This window comes from Buteo buteo, chromosome 1, assembly GCF_964188355.1.
Source record: "Buteo buteo chromosome 1, bButBut1.hap1.1, whole genome shotgun sequence".
Classification (NCBI taxonomy): domain Eukaryota; kingdom Metazoa; phylum Chordata; class Aves; order Accipitriformes; family Accipitridae; genus Buteo; species Buteo buteo.
Window position 1 is genome coordinate 55,524,746 of NC_134171.1, and position 13,738 is coordinate 55,538,483.

The window sequence follows — 13,738 nt, forward strand, 5'->3', positions numbered from 1 at the left end:
TCCCTGTTAAAATAATTTTATGCTCATTATATTTAGTCCTCAAGCAATTCAACCAAACCATGCTGCAGAGGTACATGAGAAGTGCGCTAAATGAAAAAAAAGGACAGAGGCAACACTTTTGGGCACCGGATTCATTGTTTTGTGTGACTCAGCCAGGCCTGCACAAAGAGCTCTTGTGTGCAGACTTGACTCTACAGTCACAGACATACTGGGGTAAGAAGAGGGGCACACACACATTATCTGCAGAGATGCACATCAAGCCCTAGGCACTGGAAGAAAAAAGACCCTGGATTTTCAAAATCTGGCCTGCAGACTAACTGCAGATGTCTGCCTCACAGCAAGCTAAAATTTGCTTCCATAGTTCTCATCGTTAGCAGAGAAGAATCACAAACCGTAGTATCCAATGGGGGGAGGAGGGGGAACATGGGACACGAATGGGACAGGATGACACCAAACAAACATTAAAACCACCATGCAAACCTCAAGCCACCAAAACAGAGGCCAACAATGACAGAAACACATCTGGCCCTTTTTCAGGCCTCGTGAGTGAACTGTGAAAGGAGGAGAATCGGGGTTTATCTGTTTTAAACATATCTCTGTCAATCTCTTCTCACAAAACCAAAGAAAGGTGATAAATCGACCCTACTTCCATTTATTTTCCAGAGCAAGATTATTCAGTGCAGACAGGCTCATTCAAAACATCTGGCTGTTTGATGGGCAAGGAGAAAAATCCTGTTAGCACAGCGTTAAGGAAAGAGGAGCTTAGCTCAGAGCAGAGCTCAGTATACTCTTTCCAAGAGCCCCTGCCTTCACTTCAAATCACGTCTACTGCAGTAACAACTACCACCTCCATTCCCATTTCCCACTGCAGGAGAGGGCTATGCTAAGACCTGGGGGACAATCTCAGCTCTGCTTTCCCTTGGTGCTCACTCACTGCTGCACATGCCTAGCCATGCTAGAGCACCAGATGAAGCAGGCTGGGGGGCTTGAAGTAACCTGTAGCCGCAAATCAATGAACGGAGTATTTGTGAATGGCCAGCAGAAGGCTGGTCACCCAGAATGGTCGTGACACAGGTCCACTTGCCAACTCAGACCACAGATGCAGAAACTCACTTCTACAAAACGATTTAATGGGTATCAGTTTAGCAGATATGTAATTCCTATACAGCTGTGCAAGAGTATGAGCCTGCAGGCCATGGCAAATGGGAGCAGAGCTTCAAGCAAGAGAGGAGCTGGCAGTGCTTTGAAACTTCCCTTGTGTCTTAGGTGTAAACATTACAAAGTCAGCTGGAAACTAAACCGGAAACCAAGTGAACTGGAAACCAAACAGCAGGGTTGAGTGACTACACGCTGACCGAGTTGTGGTAATGACTTAGTGAATGGGGCAGATACTTGACCAAAAGCTTTTGGGCCATACTCAGATTGCCTTAATTCCATATAAATCTCTGTCCTTAGTGTTTCTTATCAGCTGTCTCTCAGCATCATGCTGCATTAGCTGAGCCTGAAAAACTTAATTATGCCTCAGAGGCTCACTGCCAAACAGAACCAAAATTAACGCAACCACGTTAACATAGTCTTGCAACAGCACGGTTGCATTTCCTTCATGAAGCTGATAGGTTACTGAGCAAACATGTTAGAGCCAGAAGGGTGACTGATAGTTTGCAAGGACAGTTACAATCGCATCTTCGCAGTCATTTCCCTTCCCAAAGCATCTGTTACTGTATTTGCTAGATGTCTGAAAATAAAGCTTCCTCAGGGGCACTTCACCCATCCTAGTTGTGGTGGGTTGACCCCGGCTGGACACCAGGTGCCCACCAAAGCCGCTCTATCGCTCCCCCCCACCAGCTGGACAGGGGAGAGAAAATATAGCAAAAGGCTTGTGGGTCGAGATAAGGACAGGGAGATCACTCAGCAATTACTGTCACAGGCAAAACAGACTCAACTTGGGGAAAATTAATTTCATTCATTACCAATCAAAATCAGAGTACGATAATGAGAAATAAAACCAAACCTTAAAACACCTTCCCCCACCCCTCCCTTCTTCCCGGGCACAGCTTCACTTCTGAATTCTCTACCTCCTCCCCCCTCCAGCAGCACAGGGAGACAGGGAATGGGGGTTGGGGTCAGTTCATCACACGTGGTCTCTGCTGCCCCTTCCTCCTCAGGGGCAGGACTTCTCACAGCCTTCCCCTGCTCCACCGTGGGGTCCCTCCCATGGGAGACAGTCCCCCACAAACTTCTCCAATAGGAAGCCTTCCCATGGGGTGCAGTCCTTCTGGAACAGATTGCTCCAGCATGGGTCCCCCGCCGGGTCACAAGTCCTGCCAGAAAACCTGCTCCAGCGTGGGCTTCTCGCCCCATGGGGCCACAGGTCCTGCCAGGAGCCTACTCCAGCGCAGGCTTCCCACGGGGTCACAGCCTCCTTCGGGCATCCACCTGCTCCGGCGTGGGGTCCTCCACGGGCTGCAGGTGGATATCTGCTCCACCGTGGACCTCCATGGGCTGCAGGGCGACAACCTGCCTCACCATGGTCTTCCCCACGGGCTGCAGAGGAATCTCCGCTCTGTCACCTGGAGCACGACCTCCCCCTCCTTCTTCACTGACCTGGGCATCTGCAGGGTCGTTTCTCTCACATATTCTCTTTCCCGGCTGCGACTGGTGTCGCGCAGGTTGCTTTTTCCTTTCCCCTTCTTAAATCTCTTCTCCCAGAGGCGCTACCACTGTCACTAATGGGCTCAGCCTTGGCCAGCAGGGGGTCCATCTTGGAGCTGGCTGGCGTTGGCCCCGTCAGACATAGGGGAAGCTTCTAGCAGCTTCTCACAGAAGCCACCTCTGTAGCCCACCCCGCTACCAAAACCTTGCCATGCAAACTCAATACACTAGTAGTAAAGGAAGAACAAGGTTATGTTCAATGTGTGAATCTCAAGATCAGAATTAAAGTCCTTTATGTTGGGAAGTCTCTCAGATACGTAGTAACCTGTCAATCCATCCTGAACTTTGCCATTCCCCAATACAAATGCTGCCCAGTCACGTTTTCACCCTAAGCTTAAGCTGTGTATGTGTCCTCCGACGCCTTCCTTGATCCTACCTGCCTGCTTTATCAGTGACCTGGATTCTTTAGCAGGAGATGCTGAAGCAGATTCTTACAGTCACGTCAGGGTGCAGCAGGGATGGAGAAACTCTTCAGGCTACTCTGGCAAGGCAGCTGCATTTCTATGTCCTTTAATAAAATTAGATGCCCTATCTTCTGAACTATCACTTGTCCCTACCCCCAACAGCTGGGAGTCTGCTGTCTTTAGGATCTGTCTGCTGTTACTGAGAAGGTTTGGATAGTACACCAATTTAAATGGTCATGCATCCACGTCAAGTATTTCTAAATGTTTCATGAAGTGCTCAGCTTGCAAACCAACATTCCTCTGCAAGTATTTATTTCTGTCCTTCTTCAGAGAGGTTATGCTGTCACTGCAGATCTGGCCTATTCAATAAACACGTAAAATCTTTGCATTGTGCAGTGAACACAGAAATGAGTTATGCACTTTATCGTGATAACTAAATATGGGCAAGTCTTCAGAGCTCTCAGAAAAAAATCAAAGAACTGAGCTCAGGCAGCTGTGCCACCATTTAAAGCAATTTCATTAAGCAGTTAAGAAAAAGAATAAAATGCATTAGGTTAACATCAACTATTACCAACTCTACCAACTACCTCTCGTGTGACTGAGAGGAAAAGCTCGGTATCCTCCTAATGCTCAAAATTCTTATTTCCACACATACTTACTAACATGGCTGGGAGCCTTAGGTCCACTTTGAAAGAGAAAGTAACTTGATGGGGCATTTGCAGCCCCTCTAGCAAAACCATTCTGAGGCAGAACTGTGCGTAGCTTCATGGTGAACATACGGCACAAACTGTTTCTATATTCCTGTTTTTGGAATCAAACCAACTTACCGCATCTCCATGAAGGCAAACAAAAATCTTTGGCAAGCTTATATAAATGTACATTCCAAACCCTAAAAAATTCAGCAACTGACCTAAGCAGGTCTGGGAGTCACCACAATCTGAAACATGCTAACTGTCCTCCACAAGCTGCTCTCCAGTTTTTGCGCTCTGACGTTGCATCAGCACTGTCACTGGAGAACCTTTCAACATTTGTACGTGAAGAGTAAGTTTCTTTTACCTTTAGCACCATCAGGTCATCAAAGCTGCAGTCCACAATGAGGCGAAGTGTACTAGGAACAACTTCCCTTCGCATACGCTTTCTGTCATTCACTTCACTACTGGAGTCCGATTTTGACTGACGTTCAAGTTTTCTCTTCTGGCGTTTTTCTTTTCGTTTCTGCCTAAAGAGACAAACAAACAAATACATCTTCAAAAAGTGCTGCCAAATCTGCTGAGGCACGTGTTATGCACACAAATGCATACTTCTACGATCAAGGTGGTTGTCCCATGACCGTGGTAGTTTAAACTTATCCTGTTGCTTCCATTTGTGCTAGGCTGATACCAGCATGAAACACACCCCCCATCTTTGTGAAGTTCTGTATATACCTACAAAGACAGACATCTGACACAAATTCAACGAAGTCAATAGTGGGAGTTGCGTGGATTTACGGGTGCTCCGAGTCAGGTCTCATAACAGAAACAACCAAAAAGATTGCCAAAATTGCACTATCGGAATCGGAATGTGGAAGGCAATTTACCTCCTGTTTCAAGTTTTTCAAAAGACTTCTGAAACAGTTGTTTCTTCCCTCTGGTCCCCTGACGGGAGCAGGCAGTTGGGAGATCAAATTTCGGAGACAGCAACTTTAACAGCCACTCTCTGGGGGAGGAACACTTTGCATTCAGCAGGACAAGGATAAACCACCACCAGCCCATTTGCAGATAAGGTTTCTCTCAACAAAATAAAACAGAAGCTCATCATCTTCCAAAACTATTTTAACAGGTTGTAAGTCAACATAACTTACAGCAGAGCATTTCATGTGTCAAAAGAAATTTTTTTTAGTCACTGACTTTGTAAGATTCACCAAGTCTGACAGCACTGGGGAAAGAGGACGCAGCCCATTCAGAAAGGGACAAAGCCACATGTTACTTCTCCCCTCCGACAAACCAAAAACATGCAAGTTTGAATCCCTCCCGACATCCTCTTCAAGTTGAGGAACACTTCTAGTATGAAGAGAGAATGCTTACCTTTATAGCTTCTTCATATGCAGATGGAGTAGCCTGTGACTACTGCTTTAAACCTGGCATGGGAGAAAACTAGTTCAACTGCCTTGATTTGCTAAAGCAATCCACACGCAAATTCTGCTGACACATCATTATTATTAGCACTCAATACTACACATGATCCTGCAAAAGCTATTTTGCAAACCACACCTCTGTAGATCTTTCTGTTCTTCCCACTGTTTCTGCTTCAACAGCTTCTTCCTTTGCCTCTTGGACATGGGCTCAAGGCATTCTTCCTTGTCTGAGCCTGCCTCCTGTCTCTCTACCGGACTGTCACTTGACTTCACCTTTCCTTCCACATCAGGAACTTCAGGAGACATGGTGTTTTCTGTTGGCACCTCTGGACTTTCTCTTGGTGTTTCTGATGACATTCGCTTTTGGCTGGGTTTCCTGACTTGTTCCTCAACACTTGATAAATATTTCACTGAAAGCAAGCTCTTCCCTCACCAATCCTGTAAGAAACAAAACAGTAGTATGAGTGTTATTAACAAGAAGTGCAATTAGAAAAAATATTACTCTACACCTACTGTAAACCTGAATAAAGAAAAAATAATAAGTACGAGATGGCCTTTTCTTGTTTAAAGCTAGGTTAGTGCCTCTGCAAACAGTAACATGTAAAATACCAGAGAGATTATAATCTGTATTCAGATCCCGTCTAAAACTCTGCCTGCTACATTGCAGCTATTCAACAGTTTCCAATTAGAAACTCTGTGAAAACACAACGGCATAAAAGCAGGGAATCACACTGGATTAAACATAAAAGAAAAACCATCAGCAGTACTATTATGTGTACACAAACTATTTTCAAACATAGAAACAGAAAAAATCAAAGAGGTTATCTTGTGATAGAACTAAAGCCATTTGGGGGGAAAAAAAAAGGTGAACAAGCTGTACACCTTCAAAATTAATTTTTATTTCTTCTGAGAACCAAAGACACTGGCCAACCACTGATGCTGGCCACTGTCAGTGGTCAAAACACAGCAAGTAAGGGGATGAACAGACTGAACTGTTAACTCAGCAAAACGTTCTGCATTCAAATCAGTTACAATTATACCCTCTCCTTTTCAATAACAAGTATTATTTTTTAATAGTAGCAGCTCCCCTGTGCTCAACAGCCGCGTAGTTTTCTACAGATAACTACTTCACTGGAGAAGGCTGCGCTGACAGAGCCAACATGCAGAAAAAACAATCCCCTGGCTTCTTCAGTAACAGAAGAGCTGGAAAACCACACGAAACGCCAGAAAACCAGACGTGTTTCAGCTAACACGCCCCAGTTTCCCTCCCTGGGGGTGTTACGACCTTAAGGCCCAGGGAGCCGAGATGGTTGTGGGTGCCAAACGGCACGGCCTGGCGCGGCACAGGTGCGTCTGCAGCCGCCACAGCGTGCACGCCCCGCGGATACCGAGCTCTATACGTACATCTGTGTACGTATATATACACCCATATACACACATACATCTATATACAGACACGTATCTATGTATACACACATTATATATATAGAAACACACGCGTTATTTTTGCTCACGCGCCGAAGTACCTCATAAGTCCACAGGACCGGCCACCTCCGCCCACAAGGGCCCGGGGAAGGGCCGCGACCCGCCCGCCACAGGCGGCAGCGACAGCCGGGAGTGGGGAGGGGGTGTCACGCTCCCCAGGCCGCCATTTTCCCCGCCTTCCCTCAGAGGAAAGCCGAGCCCGAACCCCAGCTCCCGTCCCGCCCCACCCCCTCCCACACCAAGGGGTAACGGACGCGGCGGGGGAGGGAAGGGGGGGCTGTAACGTACCCGCGAGCCGCCCCACGCGCAGCGCCGGGGGGAGGAGGGGTGGGGAAGGGGCGGGTGATGGGAGGAGGGGGAGGAGCAACGGCTCCGCCACGCGCGCCTCCCCTCCCCTCCCCGCCCGCCACGACTTCAGATCCCGGCGAGCAACGGGCGGCGGTCACGTGGCGCTAACGGACAGCGCCCCGGCGCTGAGGGGAAGCGCCGCGCCGCGCCGCGCCACGCCACGCAGATAGCGAGTGAGCGCGAGTTTCGGCGAGTTTCCCCTCTCCTGCCCGCGGAGCGTCCGGTAGCCGTGTCGGGACCCGTCCCGGCCGGTTGCGCAGGCAGGGGGGGAGCTGGCCTCGCCCGTTTGCGCTGATCGCTCTGTTCTCAGTCAGCTCTGGCGTCAGCTGGAACAGCTGCCAGTCAAATAGGAAAGGAACAAACAACCACCGTAACAAAAGCACTCGAGGATCAGTCGCAGTTTGGGAGGGTTTCTCGGTTTTGCATCATCCCTTACAACAGCGGCTGACAAGCCGAGGTCGGCTGCCAGTGGCGGCCACCGGCCCACGGCAGGGTGAGTGGACGTGGGTGCCGTGGCCAGGCTTTAGGGGCCTTTAGAGCCTGCCCTTGCAGGCTTTTGCTTTACTTATTAATCTGTCTTTATCTCAACCCATGAGTTTCCTCACTTCTACTCTTCTAATTTTCTCACCCATCCCACTGGGGGGGGGGGGGGGGGGAGTGAGCGAGTGGCTGTGTGGGGCTTAGCTGCTGGCTGGGGTTAAACCACGGCAGATGTCCAAAGGATCAGGGACATGAAACGCTGCAGGTGCTCATTAGTATGAAGTGCAGAGATAAAATGGAGCAGCAGGTAAGATCCAGAGCTAGCATGCAGGGCAGGTCACATGAAACCTGTTCAAACAGCTTAGGCACCATATCTGAAGGTTATACAAACGTGCATGACAGGGCAATGGAGCTGCATTAAGCAAGCACGGGATGATGACATCCAGTTTTGTGAGGAGGTAAACAAAGACTTGCAGAAATAAACACCAATACATTCCCAGAACACCCAGAAAATAAGTAAATTGCTCAGGGGACGATGCCTCATTGATTTTAGTAAGCTCAAGAACAAAAGCCAAAGGTGGAAGCTGCTGCAAATTAGCCAGACACCAGTTATGAAAGTTTATGGGTTTAGAGCAAGTATTAAAAAAATCTGAAGAGGAAAATAATATCTAAGGAGAGTACTGAATCAAGTATGAACACCCCCTTTTTAAATAATGCCTTTTATCTTCCTTTTAGGTCTCTGAAAAATCACAGCCAAGTGAAAAACGAGAATAACAAAGCACATCTTGCACTACTTGAAGTAAAAAAGGAACAAAAGGGAATGAGTATGAATCAACGGTTTTATTATATACTGGCTTTAGGAGTGTCAGTAGCAGACGCTGTTGTTCCAGCTAACAGAGCTACCTTCTTGGAAGAGAGACAATTAAGCTATACATTTCAAAGATGGGCCAAATTTTAGTCAGCCTTAGATTTGGAAGTCATACTGAAGTTCATCTCTACCTTCCAGAGTAACTTATCACAAGAAGAATGTGTGCTAACTCAAAGCTTATTTTAAAATCCCCCTGCACAGTAAACGGATATTTTCCAATAATATGAACCAACAACCAACAGCAGCACGGTGAACCTATGATCTTCAGTGTGATTACCTAATGAGCTGCATGCTGGATCTATGACATATCCTGAGCAGTAAAAAGTTTTGTTTAAGTCAAAGAAATGCTGGAACTCTTCAAACTTATCTGACCTTATCCTCAAGCTCTAAGGATTTTAGGAATGCCATCTTCAAGATCTATTTTACAAATAGGTAAATGCATTGTTAATTCACACAAGCCACCCAGTGCAGAGGAGAATCTTCCTCTAGAAGTTCTGTGACAGCGCTCGCACTGAGGTACCACCGTAATGATTCAAAACAGACTAACCTCCAAATGTGTTGTTACAGCCATCCACATCACTGCAAAGTGTGCATCAGCAGCGTGACAGTACCCATAAACCAATACATGCTTACATCGTCATCCATCTATTGATTTTCAGCTAACTATGCATTTAAATAGCTGATACCTGATCTTTCTTGAAGCTGCCAACAGGAAGGTTCAGGTTATTAAGCAGTTTCAGGAAAGGGACAGATGTCAGTAGGTAACAATATTTCAAAGGCAAGCCCAACAGTCCTAGGCTGCACTTCAGGCTATTTTCTTTTTGAGTTCCTTGGCTCTGGGGCACAAAGAGTGGGCACAGCCAGTCTCCCAGCTGCAGCTGGCAGTCAAAGTGCCTCAAGACTGCCCTGAGCTGAGGTGCTGATGTGGCTTTTTGGAATAACTGGTCAGTGTGGATCCCCTTGGCCAGCTACAGCCCTGTGCAGCACGCCAGCTTGTACTGCAAAAAACCACCATCAGTGGCCAACTTCTTGACTGAAAGCCCCTAAGATGGGATTATTCAGAGAGGCTCTTTTCCACTCCGATAATTCAGATGCCCTCCTGCAAAGGCTAGAATCAAACACAGTTGCTCCATAAGCAAACATAGGGTCAATGAGCACATATGACACGGGACCCGAGTCTACGTGGAAACCAAATTAAAGATAGATTGACCTGAATCCAGGAAAAGGACAAGCAGGGGGCTAGTACACTAACCTGCAGTAGTACAGTGTTTGGGAAATTGCCACAGCACAGATGCAGATGAACGCTGCTGGGGTCCCTGACTTCAGGAATCTGGTAGATCTGTCACGGCCCACCCACAACCAGGGGGGCCGAGTCTCAGTGGGAAGGGAACGAGACAACAGGCTTACTTATGGCACCTTGCTGTGAGCTGCCTGTTGCATGCCACTAAAGTCAAGTTTGCCTATTTCATCCAGAAGGTTTGACTTTCTGCCATATCCCCTTCATATTTCCTGCTTCTGAGACTTTCTTCTCAGGTTCATCAAGCCATACTTTCTTTATTGCCTTTCTAATGTTTTATTAGACAGGTGTAAAGATCTCTGGATGTGTTCTGCTGTTCAGCAGCTGCTCAGGATTGCTGAGTAATAGTTCTGGCAGTATCCACAACTTTTCAAAGCTCAGCAATGAAAATCAGAGCTTTCATAAGCAGAGCAATGATGTCTGATGGTGAAACACAGTGATCATATTCTTCTAGAGCTTCCGTGCAGCTTTTCTTTTTCATGTTCTGTTCTCCATCTCCATGGTGGCCAGGGAAAAAATTGACTTACACTGAAAAAAGGAAGATTCAAGTTACACTGCAGAAGAAAACTTCCTCTGGGCATGGATAGCAAAAAAGGTAGATTGCTTGGAGATGGTGTGGCACCATCATCTTGGAGGTCTGTAAGACCTGGTTAGGCAAGCGTGCCAGAGCTGATCTTCCCTGGGGACAGCAGGGTGAAGCAGAGAACTTCCCTGCCTATTTTTCTACAGTTTTGTTAACTTGGTGCAGCTGAAGCTAGGATTCAAAGAAGGATTTTTCTTTAAGAAATGCCTGAGAGCCCTGCAGGTGAGTATTTATTTGTGTTACCAGAAACTAATTTCTTGTCTTTTCCTATCACAAAACAGTACAGTGATTAATCTCTGCTTCCAGTGCAATGCTTTAGTGGGCCATGCCTGAAATATGCAAGGGTGTCCTTCTTGAAAATCTTGAGAATAAGACAGCCAGGCCTGTAGATTGCAAACAAGGAATAAATGTGCTTTCTTAAATAACATGCCACAAGCTAGAACACCAGAGTGCCGACCAGTGCTACAACTTGCATACAATATGTAAATCCAAAATGCAAAAAAAAAAAAAAAAAAAGAAAGTACATTTAGTGATCTCCAAAGCCAGCAGTATGTGCTGCCTGTAGAGCTTTGCTGGCTTTCCTTTTCAGTCCCACCTCACCTTTTCTGTGCGCGCCACTGTACAAGGGGAGCTGGAGGACAATTATGGTTGTCAGGTACCAGTAAAATAAATAGGTGGAAAGAAAAAGCTTAGAGAAGCAAAGCAATTTACTGCCTGATTTTAGCCTGAAATCAGAACCAAGAGGGGCACTTAACCACTGAATAAATGTTCCTACTTGTTAAATAATCATATCTGGCATTACTGAACATACTAAATCCACTCCTGAAAGGAGTGATAGAATCATGGAATTCAGTCATGAGGAAGCAGGTTCCCAATTGATAGTAAGCACTGATAATAACTGCCTTGCAATGTCTCCCAACTGGCAGTTCAGGAAAGGATCCAGATCTTCAAATGTTACAGCAGCCCCTCCCCTCGCAGCCTGGAGATATTCGAACATAGAAAGATCAGAGGCTTTTATCTACCATTTCTGTCTGTTTTGTCATTGTTTACTCACAGTTGCTATTTATTGTCCCAGGCTGTTCTGCTCGCAAACTGATTTTAGCTAGAAACTGCCACAAATGCAACTGAAAACAGAGATGGTATTTCTTTTGCCTGAAGAACATCTGGCACTGAGAAAGTTATCTTTGTATCTCCATGATATGATCCTGAACGCTTCTTTCTCTATCACTATAGAGCTGGAGTTGGGAATTGTAGGAATGGGGACAACAAAGTGGTTCATGGTTTTACTTTACTGTAGATCTTTATGTAGGTCGTAATCCTCTGAACTGCATAGGAAATTGCACAGGACTGCTACCAGGACTGTAGCTGGTGCTGCTTACTCTATCATCTATTTTTTTTAATCAAAAAGTTGGATGCCATTTGGAACAGATATTGTGTCTCTCCAGCTTTGACTAGAGGTCTTTCAGAAGCACCTTCCCACGGACGCAAAGAGAGCCCCTCCCGAGAACCACTGCTTTAAGAAACATTAACAAATTTTGAAACCAAAGGAAATTGCTGGAATCACCCACCAATCCAGACTTCTTTCAATTACCTTTCACCAAGACTTTTATCAAGAACTCCCAAAGCATTTTCAGCCAGCCTTTTATTTCAAGATTTCAGCTGCTGTTTGATCCAAAGCTGAAAGAAATCTGTAATGCTCTGCTCTATCTGGCCCATCTTTCTCGACTTCTGAGTTCTAGCTGGGTGCAAGATCTAATGTACCTTTAAAACTTAATTCTCCAGCTCAGTTTTACACTTCTACAGAACATCATAGCTGTTTTCTTATACAGATAGGCATTGCATAAATCCTTGGATTTGATATTCTGTGCATGCAAATCCCCAAATCTAGTTCTGAGTTTTCCCTATGTATCCACCCAGCTTAAGGGCCAAATCTTTCTTGCTTTCCGCAAGACTTAGGCTTTTGAAAATAGGACTTCACGTTGAGCCCAGACTCCTGGAGGCCGTCCAAGGTAAAGATGGTATAGATAACTGATGTGAAGATATAGATAAGAATAAGTTTCAAGAGTAACTTAAGATCCTTCATTATGTCTAAACTGGTGGACCCAGGCATGAATTCAACCTTTTTTTTCCAATGTCAACCTCAATTAACATCTGGAAAATGTTTTTCACACAGCAACAAAATACGTGTCCCAAAGAGCTATTCCTTTTAAAATTTAAAAATAATCTTAGTATTTCTATAGCACTATAGTGGAAGAAATATGGGTCAGCTCTGGGGAAAGCGTGAAAAGGCGAAGGGCCAGAATTACTGGCAGATTCCGATTCCTTAATAATATTTCATCCTTTCACCTCCCACTGAAATCAACAGGCTGAGCTGAATAAGGGAACCATACGGTATCCAAACATCACAGAACACATAACTTTGGCAACTAACACTACTGCTCTTCACCTGAGTCGATCAATTCTCCCTTTCTCCTTTTAGATATGTCATCATCTCTTTAACGTTGAACACATTATGAAGTTGTCTTGCAGCATCAGCAGTAGTACCTCTCCCTAGGCATCCTAGTCACAGAATTAGATTGTATTTCCCAGTCAATGAATCTATCCCTCTGCTTTGTAAAAACCAAAAGTTTTCCCAAATGATCCCTTTCATCAATTTACCAAATAAAGTTAAGCTCCTTGTACTGCATCTCAGGGAAGTGCTGTTCCAGAACCTCACTTCCATTTGCTGTATTTGGATAAAGACAATACTGCACTATGTGAGATCTTAATGGCAGCTCCCTTTTAATGAGTCCGGCTGGCTATTTGCTTAGGTTGCTTTTATAGCGACTACTTGTAAATCCCAAGCGATTATAAAAAATGAAGTATACTGGAAAAACAAGGTTTGCAGCTTGCACTCTGTTCTGTAGGCAGACAGTCATGGTCCCCAGGAAGCCATTTTGTTGTCATAGCTACTTGAAAATTAACTGAACAGCAGTATGAAAGACTTCTACCTTGCAGTCCCTTCCACATTCTTTGAATTTCTTGAATCCTTCCTTGCAACAATGGCCCGCTGTTTCTTACATGTAGCAAAGATGCAGGTATCTTCTGTTAACTCTGGCTCTCTTGTGCTCTTCCCCCATCCATAGACACAGAGGATTCATGAGGAGGTAGATCCACAATTTCATGCCAACCTTGCTGGCTTTATTTAAAAAGAACTGATAAAAGTGTTTTCAGGAACAAAATATACATCTTAACACATGCCCCACAGGTCCTGACACTTTGTGTCCCCACGTGTGACAACTCAAAATCAGCCCGTGCTTCATGTTACCTCGGTGCCTCCACGACAACAGCCTCTTCTCTACCTGGGCCTTACAACAAAGCAAATGGTAACAGGCCATTTTGGGTTGCAGGATGTGGTGGGTTGACCCTGGTTGGATGCCAGGTGCCCACCAAAGCCGCTCTATCACTC

The 13,738-nt window shown here is 45.7% G+C and overlaps 1 protein-coding gene and 1 long non-coding RNA gene across 51 annotated transcripts in view; one reads left to right on the top strand and one right to left on the bottom strand.

Annotated features, from left to right (window-relative positions):
- The window catches only part of LOC142032347 (alcohol dehydrogenase 1-like), a 330,614-nt gene that overhangs the window by 40,357 nt on the left and 276,519 nt on the right, over positions 1 to 13,738 (bottom strand). For 45 of the 50 annotated variants that reach the window (XM_075031193.1, XM_075031006.1, XM_075031212.1 and 42 more), the window contains 2 exons: positions 5,366 to 5,667; positions 4,173 to 4,335 (listed from right to left, as the gene is read on the bottom strand). In XM_075031193.1, coding sequence (XP_074887294.1) covers positions 4,173 to 4,335; positions 5,366 to 5,586 — 384 coding nt within the window. In that variant the 5' untranslated portion in view covers positions 5,587 to 5,667. Of the gene's footprint in view, positions 1 to 4,172; positions 4,336 to 4,692; positions 4,812 to 5,179; positions 5,233 to 5,365; positions 5,668 to 6,755; positions 6,977 to 7,002; positions 7,140 to 13,738 lie in introns of those variants that run through there. The other 5 variants (XM_075031334.1, XM_075031342.1, XM_075031327.1 and 2 more) reach the window with 4 other exon arrangements.
- Positions 7,153 to 9,477, top strand: LOC142032699 (uncharacterized). The gene is made up of 2 exons (XR_012650953.1): positions 7,153 to 7,555; positions 8,278 to 9,477. It is a non-coding gene; the product is annotated as an uncharacterized LOC142032699 (long non-coding RNA).